Consider the following 14481-nt stretch of genomic DNA (forward strand, 5'->3'; position numbering starts at 1 on the left):
ATTAGAGAATGGAATAATAGACATGGGGACACCCCAATGTGGGAGGGAACAGGAATCTCAGCACTTGGAGCTCATCACCGAGGTCTCCAAGAATCCAGTAAGAAACTACGCCAGATTTTTTACTCCCTACCACAGTTGTCCTATGTATTGAATGTCTTCTCCTGTTAAGTGCCACCACACAGCTGTCAAGAGCAGTGGTCTCCAAAACTGTGGCCCTTTGCTTGCCTTTATCTGGCCATTGGGGTTGATTTTTTTACTCCATACCACAGTTGTCCTATGTATTGAACGTCTTCTCCCGTTAAATGCCACCATTCGGTTGTCAAGAGCAGTGGTCTCCAAACTGCGGCCCAGGGGCCGAAAGTGGCCCTTTGCTTGCCTTTATCTGGCCCTTCTTTCTACTGGACATATTAGAGAATGGAATAATAGACATGAGGACACCCCAATGTGGGAGGGAACAGGAATCTCAGCACTTGGAGCTCATCACCGAGGTCTCCAAGAAACACAAGAAGCCAGTAAGAGATTATTTACTCCATACCACAGTTGTCCTATGTATTGAATGTCTTCTCCTGTCAAATGCCACCATACAGCACTCAAGAGCAGTGGTCTCCAAACTGCGGCCAAGGGACCAGATGTGGCCCTTTACTTGCCTTTATCTGGCCCTTGGGGCTCTATTCCTCCCAATGACACCATAAATAGGGCATTATTCATCCCATTAATACCAATGATGGACCATTTTCTGCTCTCACTGGTCACAGTCCGGCCCCCCCCAAATCCTGAGGGACCATAAACTGGCCCCTTGCTTAGAAGGTTTGGAGACCCCTGGTCAAGAACATCATTTGGTGTGAATTTTCTGATGTTGGATTAGATGCATTTGGTCTGCAAAGCTTTTCCCGCACTCTGAACATGGAAAAGGACGCTCGGCCGCGTGAATTTTCTGGTGCGTACGAAGGTGCTGTAACCTAACAAAACTTTTCCCGCACTCCGAACAAGGAAAAGGACGCTCGCCCGTGTGAGTTTTCTTGTGCGAATGAAGGTGCTGTATCCTAAAAAACCTTTTCCCGCACTCTGAGCATGGAAAAGGACGCTCGCCTGTGTGCCTTCTCTGGTGTTCATCAAGCTCTCTTTTGTGAGTGAAACTTTTCCCGCACTGTGAGCACGGAAAAGAGCGCTCACCTGTGTGAACTCTCTGGTGTTTAAGAAGGGTCCCTTTCACGGTGAAGCATTTCCCGCACTCCGTACACGAGAAAGGATGCTCGCCCTTGTGGCGTTTCAGATGCGAAACAAGGTGATGTTTCTGAGTAAAACATTTCCCGCACTCTGAACAGGAATAAGGACGCTCGCCCGTGTGAATTCTCTGGTGCCTGCGAAGTTTTCCTTTCTCAATGAAACATTTCCCGCACTCTGTACATGAAAAGGGCCGCTCGCCAGTGTGACCTCTCTGGTGTATACGAAGCCCTATTCTGTCAGTAAAACTTTTCCCGCACTCCGAACATGGAAAAGGACGCTCGCCCGTGTGAATTTTCTGGTGCGTACGGAGGTGCTGTATCCTAAGGAAACTTTTTCCGCACTCTGAACAAGGAAAAGGACGCTCGCCCGTGTGAATTCTCTGGTGCGAATGAAGGTGCTGTATCCTTAAAAAACTTTTCCCGCACTCTGAGCATGGAAAAGGACGCTCGCCTGTGTGACTGCTCTGGTGTTCATCAAGCTCTCCTTTCTGAGTGAAACATTCCCCGCACTCCGAACATGAATAAGGATGCTCACTGGTATGAACTCTGCGGTGTCTAACAAGGGCTTTTTTCAAAGTGAAACATTTCCCGCACTCTGTACACGAGAAAGGACGCTCGCCCTTGTGGCGTTTCAGATGCGAAATAAGGTGATGTTTCTGAGTAAAACAGTTCCCGCACTCTGAACAGGAATAAGGACGCGCGCCCGTGTGAATTCTCTGGTGTCTGAGAAGTTTTCCTTTCTCAATAAAACCTTTCCCGCACTCTGTACACGAAAAAGGACGCTCACCCGTGTGACTTCTCTGGTGTATACGAAGCCCTATTCTGCCAGTAAAACTTTTCCCGCACTCTGAACATGGAAAAGGACGCTCGCCCGTGTGAATTTTTTGGTGCGTACGAAGGTGCTGTATCCTAACAAAACTTTTCCCGCACTCTGAACAAGGAAAAGGACGCTCGCCCGTGTGAATTCTCTCGTGGGAATGAAGGTGCTGTATCCTAAAAAACCTTTTCCCGCACTCTGAGCATGGAAAAGGACGCTCGCCTGTGTGTCTGCTCTGGTGTTCATCAAGCTCTCCTTTCTGAGTGAAACATTCCCCGCACTCCGAACATGAATAAGGATTCTCGCACGGGTGACTTTTCTCGTGTACAAGAAGTTCCCATTTCTGAATAAAACATTTCCCGCACTCAGAACATGAATAAGGACGCTCGTCTGAGGGATTGTTCCATTGTGCTCCGTTTGAAGTGTGAGATTTTTTGCAATCCAAAGAGGACCTCTCTCCTGTGTGACCTCCATCACATACAGGAGACGCCTCGGGATTGGATGGATGGTCCACACGGTAAGATCTTAGATGGACATCTGAAGTCATAGTATGGGATTTATCAGAAGGTTCCTCAGGATTAGAAGGATCCATTGATCTTAGATGGACATCTGAAGTCATAGTATGGGATTTATCAGAAGGTTCCTCAGGATTAGAAGGATCCATTGATCTTAGATGGACATCTGAAGTCATAGTATGGGATTTCTCAGAAGATTCCTCAGGATTAGAAGGATCCATTGATCCCTCCAGATGGTAAGGTCTGTGATGTGCGGTTGGAGTAATGGGATCTTCTCCTGGAGAACATTGTGTGATCTCATCATCTTCTGCCTTGAAATCTGGAGATAAAATTGGATCTCCCTCCGAGGAATTCAGAAGAAAGCGTCCATCTGTAAGAAAACACATATTGAAGAAGAATTAAAACTATTTCTCTAGTTTTGCATTCAGGAGTCATATATGTTGGTCCACCACTAAGAAGTCTCGGAGCTCCAGCATGGAATTGGGTGCAACCATTACACCAAACTATGAATGTAACCAAATATAGGATACAATACATTGGGGGGCTTGAAATAAAATTCACAAAGATCCAGTCAGTTTTCTTCCAGCAGAGGTCCAGATCTCATCACAGCCCCCCCTTTACATCACCGTCACCCGCTTTGCATCAGTGTCCTCAGCCCCTTTCACATCATAGCTCCCCTCCTTTACATCAGTGTCCTCAGCCCCTTTCACATCATAGCTCCCCTCCTTTACATCAGTGTCCTCAGCCCCTTTCACATCATAGCTCCCCTCCTTTACATCAGTGTCCTCAGCCCCCCTTACATCAGTGTCCTCAGCCCCCTTCACATCATAGCTCCCCCCCTTTACATCAGTGTCCTCAGCCCCCCTTACATCAATGTCCTCAGCCCCCCTGCACATCATCGCCCCCCTTTACATCAATGTCTTCAGCCCCCCTTTACATCATAGTCCCCCCTTACATCAGTGTCCTCAGCCCCCCTGCACATCATTGCCCCCCTTACATCAGTTTCCTCAACCCCTTTCACATCATTGCCCCCTTTACATCAGTGTCCTCAGCCCCCCTTACATCAATGTCCTCAGCCCCCCTGCACATCATCGCCCCCCTTTACATCAATGTCTTCAGCCCCCCTTTACATCATAGTCCCCCCTTACATCAGTGTCCTCAGCCCCCCTTCACATCATAGCTCCCCCTTTACATCAGTGTCCTCAGCCCCCTGCACATTATTGCCCCCCCTTTACATTAGTGTCCTCAGTCCCCCCTTAAACCATCATACATCATACCCCCCTTGTTACATCAGTGTCCTCAGCCTTCCTTCCGCATTATAGCCCCCCCTTACATCGGTGTCATCAGCCATCATTCACATCATAGACCCTCCCCCCCTACATTAGTGTCCTCAGCCCCCCTTCACATCATAGCTCCCCCCCTTACATCAGTGTCCTCCGCCCACCTGCACATCATTGCCCCCTTTACATAAGTGTCCTCAGCCCCCTTCACATCATAGCTCCCCCCTTACCTCAGTGTCCTCCGCCCACCTGCACATCATTGCCCCCTTTACATAAGTGTCCTCAGCCCCCTTCACATCATAGCTCCCCCCTTACCTCAGTGTCCTCAGCCCCCCCCCTTCACATCATAGCTCCCCTCCTTTACATCAGTGTCTTCAGCCCCCCTTACATCAGTGTCCTCAGCCCCCTTCACATCATAGCTCCCCCCCTTTACATCAGTGTCCTCAGCCCCCCTTACATCAATGTCCTCAGCCCCCCTGAACATCATCGCCCCCCTTTACATCAATGTATTCAGCCCCCCTTTACATCATAGTCCCCCCTTACATCAGTGTCCTCAGCCCCCCTGCACATCATTGCCCCCCTTACATCAGTTTCCTCAACCCCTTTCACATCATTGCCCCCTTTACATCAGTGTCCTCAGCCCCCCTTTACATCATAGCCCCCCCTTACATCAGTGTCCTCAGCCCCCCTTCCCATCATAGCTCCCCCCCACTTACATCAGTGTCATCAGCCCCCTTCACATCATAGCCCCCCCCCCCCCCCACTTACATCAGTGTCCTCAGCCCCCTTCACATCATAGCTCCCCCCCACTTACATCAGTGTCCTCAGCCCCCTTCACATCATAGCTCCCCCCCACTTACATCAGTGTCCTCAGCCCCGCTTCACATCATAGCCCCCCCACTTACATCAGTGTCTTAAACCTTCCTTCCGCATCATAGCCCCCCTTACATCAGTGCCCTCAGCTCCCCCTCACATCATAGCTCCCCCCGTTACATCCGTGTCCTCAGCCCCCCTTCACATCATAGCACCCCCCCTTACATCAGTGTCCTTAGCCCCCCTTCACAACCCCCCCCCAATCACAATCCTCCTTGCAGTCAATCCCCCTTTTATCACACACAGCCCCCCCCCCCCCGCTTCCGATCGTAGCCTCCCCTGCACAGTTCTACCTTAACACAACAGGCCATAGGTATTTATCAACATGGATGTCCTCTCCTGGGTCTCCCGTCCTGTTGTCCTCCTTGCAGGAGGGCAGGGAGCGGGAGATGGGGCAGGTCTGGACGGAGGGCGGGAGGTGCCCAACCTCATATATTAACAAGCGGGTAATCACCTGTACCTGCTTGTTAATTTGAAAAGACCCCCCCTCTCTGTGCAGATCTGCCCCACCTCTTGTCCCCTGCCCTGCTGTGAGGAGGACAACGGCGCTCCGTTGGGAGAACCAGGAGAGGACACCCAGTTGCTAAGTGGCACATCCACGGTCCAGACAGGAGCGTCATCTGGTCCAGGACCGGACCGCGGTCCGCCATTTATTGATCCCTGCAAACCACACTGGGTAACACTGTTCGGGCATTGATGGCATTGGAACTGTGAGAATGGAGATGACTGGATGTGTTTCTGAACACAAAATACAAATAATTGTATGAAAAAACTATGTAAAATGTTGCGTTCTAACATTACCTTTAAGATAAGAAGAATTTCTTGTTTATTTGTTGAAGAAATTTGGGCCAAGCTCTACATGAGATCCTTGGGATCGGCTGTAAGTTTAGGACTGTGCTTCTTTTTTTCTCTTTGGAGTGAAACGCCCCTCAACACCTGATATATGTCTATTTTCAACCCATAAAACCATCTACCAAGGTAAATACAATAAAAATATGAATTGTTTCTATATGTATTTACTTACTTGTGTCCGTATGTAGAGAAGGTTCCTCTTGTTTCATCATCTCCCCCTCCTCCATAGACTGCTGATCTCCACTCACCAACCTCTCTTCTTCTTCCTCTTTAACCTCAACTTTGATGTCTTTCCGTTCTTCACCCTAAACCCCAAAGATGATGGAACACATTTAGAAAAAAAATGAACAAGAAATTACATAGAAGAATGTCTACTCAGAGAATTATTTTCGAGTCCAGTCCCATCTACCTGATCGTTCTCTGTATAGGTGTGATCTTCCTGGTAGGAATCCCGGGAATACAGAGGATCTCCATCCTCCATAGACTGCTGATCTCCACTCCCCAATGTCTGTTCTTCTTCCTCTTTAACCTCAACTTTGATGTCTTTCCGTTCTTCACCCTAAACCCCAAAGATGATAGAACGCATTTAGAAAAAGGAACAAGAAATTACATAGAAGAATGTCTACTCAGAGAATTATTTTCGAGTCCAGTCCCATCTACCTGATCGTTCTCTGTATAGGTGTGAACTTCCTGGGTGGAATCCCGGGAATACAGAGGACCTCTCTCCTCCTTCAAAGATTGCTGATCTCCACTCACCAACCTCTCTTCTTCTTCCTCCTTAACCTCAACTTTTATGTCTTTCCATTCTTCACCCTAAACCCCAAAGATAACAGAGTACAGTATACTTGTGAAAAGGAAAAAGAGATTACATAAAAGAACGTTCTGTCACAGCTTGGAATCATTATTTAGGTCTACATGCTCCGTCCCACCTACCTGATGATGGTGAGGGATGGTGTGACCTTCCTGTGTGGAATACAGAGGAGGAGGACATCTCTCTGGTGGGTTCCCATTACTGGATCCATCTGTAGGAAACACACACACTGACTGAATACATTGTTTCTATGTGTTTATCAGATGATGGGGGATCTAGGTGGACCCTCCGTACTGCTCTCTCCTTTACAATAAAGTCTCCTCTTACCCGGTGATGCGAGGGGCGGCTGATTGTCCATCATGACGTCCTTGTAGAGGTCTTTCTAAATACTCCAACTGTATTATAATCTACTGAAGGTAAAAGATGTCACAGTGCCTACGGAGGAAGAAGACGGACATGACAGGGGGTTACTGGGTGTATATCTCATGGAGGAAAAGGACGTAACATAATGGGGAGGAGGGGATGTAAATAGAAAACAATATTTTATTACCTATGCTACCAGTTCCAGTAATGTCCCCTGTCTTCTTCCTCCCTGACTCGCCTTTCACCCGGAAGTTCCTGTCTTTATACTGCTACATCACTTCCTGTTTGTACCTGACATCACTTCCTGTCTTCACCTGACATCACTTCCTGTTGTTGCCTTTCATTGATAATACATGATATCACCACCTTGTGTTGAATATAAATACTGCAGTCTACGTTCTGCTCCTTCATTTTTGCCCTCGGCCTCGTGGTCCATTCTTCTATCAGGTTACATCGATAATTAAACACACACAGATTATACCTCATATCAAATCCAGGCAATAAAAAATAAAACGAAAAACAACAAATTGATAGAGTTCTACTATTTATAAAAATGTGAAGCTATAGAATGAAAAATGCACAGTTGAAATACAACATCATAGGCTTAATTCACAAAGCTTTAATACAAGTGGAAGAAAGGTGGTCTTTACTTTGATTTTCATTATCTAGGAACTGGAAGTAGTTACACTATATTACCAAAAGTATTGGGACGCCTGCCTTTACACAGACATAAACTTTAATGGGACCCCAGTCTTAGTCCGTAGGGTTCAATATTGAGTTGGCCCAGCCTTTGCAGCTATAACAGATTCAACTCTTCTGGGAAGGCCGTCCACAAGGTTTAGGAGTGTGTCTATGGGAATGTGTGACCATTCTTCCAGAATCGCATTCGTGAGGTCAGGCACTGATGTGGACAAGAAGGCCTGGCTCGCAGTCTCCGCTCTAAATCATCCCAATGGCGTTCTGTTGGGTTGAGGTCAGGACTATGTGCAGGCCAGTCAAATTCCTCCACCTCAAACTCGCTCATACATGTCTTTATGGATCTTGCTTGTTGCCATGGCTGTCCGAATGGGACAGTGACTTGGTGGCCTGTGGTCCACCTTTTAGTGATGCCTGCTATACAGTCGCAGGTATACATTTTTTGGGTCTTTACTCACAAGTCCCAGGACAGCTGTCAACCTCAAACTTCCACTCAGTGAGGAAGTTGATCCTTCTCCAGGCCAGGTCCTTTGTATAAACCTTGAAATCAAATCCAGGCTACTTCTAGGTCCCAGCACTGCAGCTTCTGATACCTGGCAGGACAGCAACACAGTCCTTAGGCTGCCACAAGGGCAACAGCCCCACTGAGGATGGGAGTTCTTCCTGAGGAAAGACCATCGCTGCAGGGCTCAAAAATATTTATCAGCTCCCCAGCCACCATCTGGGCACACCTCTCCAGGCATTGGCTAGGCCCTGATCATTATTTAGGCTGGTCATTTGAATTCTGCCTCCTTAAGCTCTAGAAAAGTGATCTTCAATCTGTGGCCTGGGGCAGGATGTGGCTCTTGCTTGCCTTTATCTGGCCCTTGGGGCAACATAACTCCAAATGACACCACTAAAGGGGCATCATTCCTGCTGCTGAAACCAATAAAGGGGCACTATTCCTCCCACTAACACAAAATATGGGGCACTATTCCTCCTACTAACACCATTGATGGGACACCATTTCTCCCCCTAACACCAATGATGGGGCACTGTTCCTCCTACTGAGACCAATGATGGGGTGCTATTCCTCCCACTGATACCAATGATGGGGCACTATTCCTCCCACTGATACCAATGACGGGGAACTATTCCTCCCCCTAACACCAATGATGGGGCACTATTCCTCCTACTAACACCATTGATGGGACACCATTTCTCCCCCTAACACCAATGATGGGGCACTATTCCTCCCACTGATACCAATGACGGGGAACTATTCCTCCCACTGATACCAATGACGGGGAACTATTCCTCACCCTAACACCAATGATGGGGCACTATTCCTCCCACTGATACCAATGACGGGGAACTATTCCTCACCCTAACACCAATGATGGGGCACTATTCCTCCTACTGATACCAATGATGGGGAACTATTCCTCCCACTAACACCAATGATGGTGGGGCACTATTCCTCCCACTGATACCAATGACGGGGAACTATTCTTCCCACGAACACCAATGATGGGGCACTACTTCTCGTACTGACACCAACAATGAGTCACTGCTCCTCCCACTGTCCCCAATGATGGGGCTCTATTCCTCCCACTGACACCAATGATAGGGAACTATTCCCCCACTGACACCAATAATGGGACACTATTCCTGCCACTAATACCAATAATGAAGCACTATTCCATCCAATTACACCAACAATGGGGCACTATTCTACCCACCGACACCAATAATGGGGCACTATTTCTCCCACTAACACCACTGATGGGTCTATTCTTTCCACCAAAACCAATGATGGGGCACCATTCCTCCCCGTAACACCAAGGATAGAACATCTATCCCACATCCTCCCACTGATACCAGTACATTTTCTACTCCCACTGGCCACTGTTCGGCCCCCTTAGAGTTTAAAGAACAGTAAATTGCCCCTTTGGTTAGAAAGTCTGCAGACCCCTACTCTAGAAGCTTCTTCTAGAGGCAGGGGGAACCAATCAAACTCCCAGCCTGAGAAACCCCGAACAGACCAATCCAAACAATCTCTGCCCCCTCGATTACAGAAGGAGCCAAAAACTAGATTTACCGAGCAACCTAACGAGGAGGGTGCTACAATCTCTAAGAATGGACTCAGAAAAGAACATCGAAGAGTGTAGAACTTTCTGGTTTATTTTACAAAAACTGGAATATTTGATTATTATACAATGAAACAAATCTTGAATCACAATCACATCTTGTATAATTGGTGTAAAAATATATACAATGTATTGATCATTATAAATTGGCTGGACCACCTTCTGCAATAAAGAAAATGAAGAGTGATGATGTTCAACAGCCAATATCTTTATTGGTGAAGGAAAAGTCCTGATTGCATACTGAGGGTTGATGTACCTTTACGGAGATCATTTCTTCATCCAGTAGAATACAAAGATAGCAGACCGGGCTCCAGTTATTGTTCCTTCATGTTCTTGCCTAGGTATTGCCACCATTGCTTGTTTGTTGCTCGTGTGTTGGTTTCAGCTGTCTTTGTATAGTCATGATTGCCCATTTTGTTCCTCCATGTATTGCCATACCTGGACATGTATTACCGCTGGTTAGTTCTATGGTGCCGTCTATGTGAGTGTGGGGCCAAGTCAGCACTGCTTGTTTAGAGGAATGGTAATACTATAATGTAATCCCTGCCGTTCAGCAGATCCCCAGCTCATTAGTACCCTCGTTCAGCAGATCCCCAGCTCATTAGTACCCTCATTCAGCAGATCCCCAGCTTATTAGTACCCCTGTCCAGCAGATCCCCAGCTCATTAGTACCCCTGTTCAGCAGATCCCCAGCTCATTAGTACCCTCGTTCAGCAGATCCCCAGCTCATTAGTACCCCTGTCCAGCAGATCCCCAGCTCATTAGTACCCTCATTCAGCAGATCCCCAGCTCATTAGTACCCCTGTTCAGCAGATCCCCAGCTCATTAGTACCCTCGTTCAGCAGATCCCCAGCTTATTACTCTCGTTCAGCAGATCCCCAGCTTATTAGTACCCTCATTCCACAGATCAACCAGCTTATTAGTACCCTCATTCAGCAGCAGATCCCCAGCTTATTAGTACCCTTGTTCAGCAGATCCCCAGCTTATTAGTACCCTTGTTCAGCAGATCCCCAGCTTATTAGTACCCTTGTTCAGCAGATCCCCAGCTTATTAGTACCCTTGTTCAGCAGATCCCCAGCTTATTAGTACCCTTGTTCAGCAGATCCCCTACTCAGTAGTACCCCCAGCTCTGCTGACACATCACTTAGTAGTACCCCTCTCTTTCCGGTCCTCTCTCACCTTACCCAGTTTATTAGTACCCTCATTCAGCAGATCCCCAGTTTATTAGTACCCTTTCAGCAGATCCCCAGCTTATTAGTACCCTTGTTCAGCAGATCCCCAGCTTATTAGTACCCTCGTTCAGCAGATCCCCAGCATATTAGTACCCTTGTTCAGCAGATCCCCAGCTTTTTAGTACCCTCGTTCAGCAGATCCCCAGCTTATTAGTACCCTTGTTCAGCAGATCCCCAGCTTATTAGTACCCTTGTTCAGCAGATCTCAGCTTATTAGTACCCTCGTTCAGCAGATCTCAGCTTATTAGTACCCTCGTTCAGCAGATCCCCAGCTTATTAGTACCCTCATTCAGCAGATCTCAGCTTATTAGTACCCTCGTTCAGCAGATCCCCAGCTTATTAGTACCCTTGTTCAGCAGATCCCCAGCTTATTAGTACCCTTGTTCAGCAGATCCCCAGCTTAGTACTACCCTCGTTCAGCAGATCCTCAGATTATTAGTACCCTCGTTCAGCAGATCCCCTACTCAGTAGTACCCCCAGCTCTGCTGACGCACCACTTAGTAGTACCCCTCTCTTTCCGGTCCTCTCTCACCTTCCTCTATAGCGTTCCCATGTTGCGCACCACGTGTGCCGTCTGCTCGTTGCTCCGCTCCGGACCCCGCTCATCTTCCTGCTGCTCCATGCTGCACACCAGATGTGACGTCTGCACCACACACTCCTAGAATTTATACACATGAACTGGAAGTGACTGCTGATGACGTCTTTCCGGTTCGCTTGTCGGTTTCCCAGTGCATCCTGGGATATCTCATACCTGCAATACCTCCAAAACAAAGGAAGGTAACGCTGAATAAAAGCCTCTCAAAAAAGCTTCAGGTGCTGTAAGCGAGCGTTGTCATAGACTTGTATGGAGGCTTTGGAGACGCTTTGAAGCACCAAGAAAGCGACACGGGGGATCATTTTTGAAGTGAAGCAAACACGACGTGTGACCAGGACTGTAAGGTGACCATTTTATTTGGCGGCAGGAGCTTTGGTTGGCATTCAGATCATGTCCAATGCCAGAGGTTGAAGCAAGTGTGAAGGAGCCCTTAGAGTTTAAGGTAGTGGGAGGATCAGAGGCTGGGTGGGGGGGGGGTAACAAAGGTTCACAAGTATGCTTTTATCTCATGGTCGGGGTCTGCATAGTTGCTGGGCCTTATATGAGAGACTCCCATAGTTCCTGTTGGATCAATGAAAGGGGAAAAGAGAGGTAACAAACCTCAGGACTTTTAAGGTGCTGGGTAGGAGAATTTTTTTTTTTACTTTTACCTCTATTCTCCAAATTGATGTCCATTAGACATACATATTTTTGTTTCTTTATAGGAATTTTGTACTAGTTAATTTTCCTTCTACCAACACCGGAGGACATCTCTATAACGGGACGTCTCGTGTACCTATGGGATGTATCTTTCCATTTAAATTTCAAATTGTTTATAGATCTATAGCAGTTTTGGTAAGGTTCATTCTTCTCTATATCTCTACACTTTAAATGTCCTTTAATGTACCGTATATACTCGAGTATAAACCGAGTTTTTCAGCACATTTTTTTGTGCTGAAAATGCCCCCTCGGCTTATACTCAAGTCAAGCACTTTTCTGGTGCAAAGAATGACATTTTCTGAACCGATTTTGGGGCCCCGTATCTCGGGACCACTTGGTGCTAGGAATCATAAATCTGGTTTGCAGCCTCACTGTACCCATTTGCAGCTATAGGTCCCCCGAACTTCAAACTCGGTAGTTAAGGGCTCCTAGATTCCCCCTAGCTGCAGCCAAAATTTGGGGTCTCTGGACCCAAAGGGTCCCGAATTTACATTGCTGCAGATGGACACAGTTGACCGACTTTGGGGCCCCGTATCTCGGGGGCCACTTGGTGCTAGGAACCCCAAATTTGGTCTGCCCAGTGGAATTAGCACTACAACATATCCATAGCTGGGGTTCCTAGCACCAAGTGGCCCTGAGATATGGGGCCCCAAACTCATTTCGGAAAATGTCATTCTCTGCTGTAGAAAAGTGCTTGACATTTTCCAAACCGAATTTGGGGCCCCGTATCTCGGGGCCACTTGGTGCTAGGAACCCCAGCTATGGATATGTTGTAGTGCTAATTCCACTTGGTTTGCAGACCAAATTTGGGGTTTCTAGCACCAAGTGGCCCCCCAGATACGGGGCCCCAAAGTCGGTCAACTGTGTCCATCTGCAGCAATGTCATTTCGGGACCCTTTGGGTCCAGAGACCCCAGATTTTGGGTGCAGCTAGGGGGCATCTAGGAACCCTTAACTACCAAGTTTGAAGTTCGGGGGACCTATGGCTGCAAATGGGCACAGTGAGGCTGCAAATGGGCAAAGTGAGGCTGCAAATGGGCACAGTGAGGCTGCAAATGGGCACAGTGAGGCTGCCAATGGGTACAGTGAGGCTGCAAATGGGTACAGTGAGGCTGCCAATGGGCACAGTGAGGCTGCCAATGGGTACAGTGAGGCTGCAAATGGGTACAGTGAGGCTGCAAATGGGCACAGTGAGGCTGCAAATGGGTACAGTGAGGCTGCAAATGGGCATTGTTGACCCTCTTTTCCACTTACAGTAGCTGCGCATTTCTCACCCTAGGCTTATACTCGAGTCAATAAGTTTTCCCAATTTTTTGTGGTAAAATTAGGTGCCTCGGCTTATATTCGGGTCGGCTTATACTCGAGTATATACGGTAATTGATCTTTCCTTCTAAAATTTGAACATATGCATATTTATTATATGCCAACATGGTTGATAATTATTGTTTTGTTGTTTCGAAACAAATCTACATGAGTACTTATTCCAATGTCTTTGTTGTCTATAGCATATAATACGCCACACCGGAATCTCCTGATGAAGCTTTATAGAGCGAAACACGTTGAGTGGTAGTTTCTGTTTGTATGCCTTTCTGTAGATCAAACAATATGCGATGTGGATGAAATATTGTTCTCATGGTTTTTATCTTTGTAATAAATATTGAATTTTATCGATTTTGTAAATGTCTATTTCTCCTACCCAACACCTTAAAAGTCCAGAGGTTTGTTACCTCTCTTTTCCCCTTTCATTGTTCTAGTCTATTGGAATGTGGTGTTAAATTTGATTCCTCTGTCTCTCTCTGTTAAAATTGAGTTCCTGTTGGATGTTTTATTTATTGTAGAGAATGTGGACACCCCAATGTGGGCGGGAAAAGGTCCAGCAGTCAGATCTCACCACAGTGGTCTTCAAGAAATAGAAGAAGAAGCCTGAGAGACTCCATCTGTAACTGAACCGTAACTTTTGCCGGGATGTACCCCCGTCACCGACTCAGCCTCAGTTGCTGTGAGTTACCTGATGTCTGATTAGATTTCCTTGGAGCGAAAAGCATTTCCCGCACTCTGAACACGAGAAAGGACGCTCTCCCGTGTGGACTCTTTGGTGTTTGAGAAGGTTCCCCCTCTCGTTGAAACATTTCCCGCATTCCGTACAGGAGAAAGGCCGCTCACCCGTGTGTCTCCTCTGGTGTTTAAGAAGGTCGGCATTGAAAATGAAACATTTCCCGCACTCCGAACATGAAAAAGGGCGCTCGCCCGTGTGAATTCTCTGATGCCTAAGAAGGTGCTGCTGCTGAACAAAACGTTTCCCGCACACTGAACACGAAAAAGGACGCTCCCCCGTGTGACTCCTCTCGTGCGCAAGAAGGTAATGCTTCTGAGTGAAACTTTTCCCGCACTCCG

The 14481-nt window shown here is 47.3% G+C and overlaps 1 protein-coding gene across 1 annotated transcript in view; it reads right to left on the reverse strand.

Annotated features, from left to right (window-relative positions):
• LOC141106792 (uncharacterized) overlaps positions 1-14481 on the reverse strand; it is a 62431-nt gene that overhangs the window by 42876 nt on the left and 5074 nt on the right. The window contains exons 6-7 of the mRNA XM_073597720.1: positions 5736-5868; positions 838-2928 (exon numbers count right to left, since the gene is read on the reverse strand). Of these exons, the coding sequence (XP_073453821.1) occupies positions 838-2928; positions 5736-5868 (2224 nt within the window). The remainder of the gene's footprint in view (positions 1-837; positions 2929-5735; positions 5869-14481) is intronic.

Source organism: Aquarana catesbeiana, linkage group LG08 (assembly GCF_042186555.1).
Source record: "Aquarana catesbeiana isolate 2022-GZ linkage group LG08, ASM4218655v1, whole genome shotgun sequence".
Classification (NCBI taxonomy): Eukaryota; Metazoa; Chordata; class Amphibia; order Anura; family Ranidae; genus Aquarana; species Aquarana catesbeiana.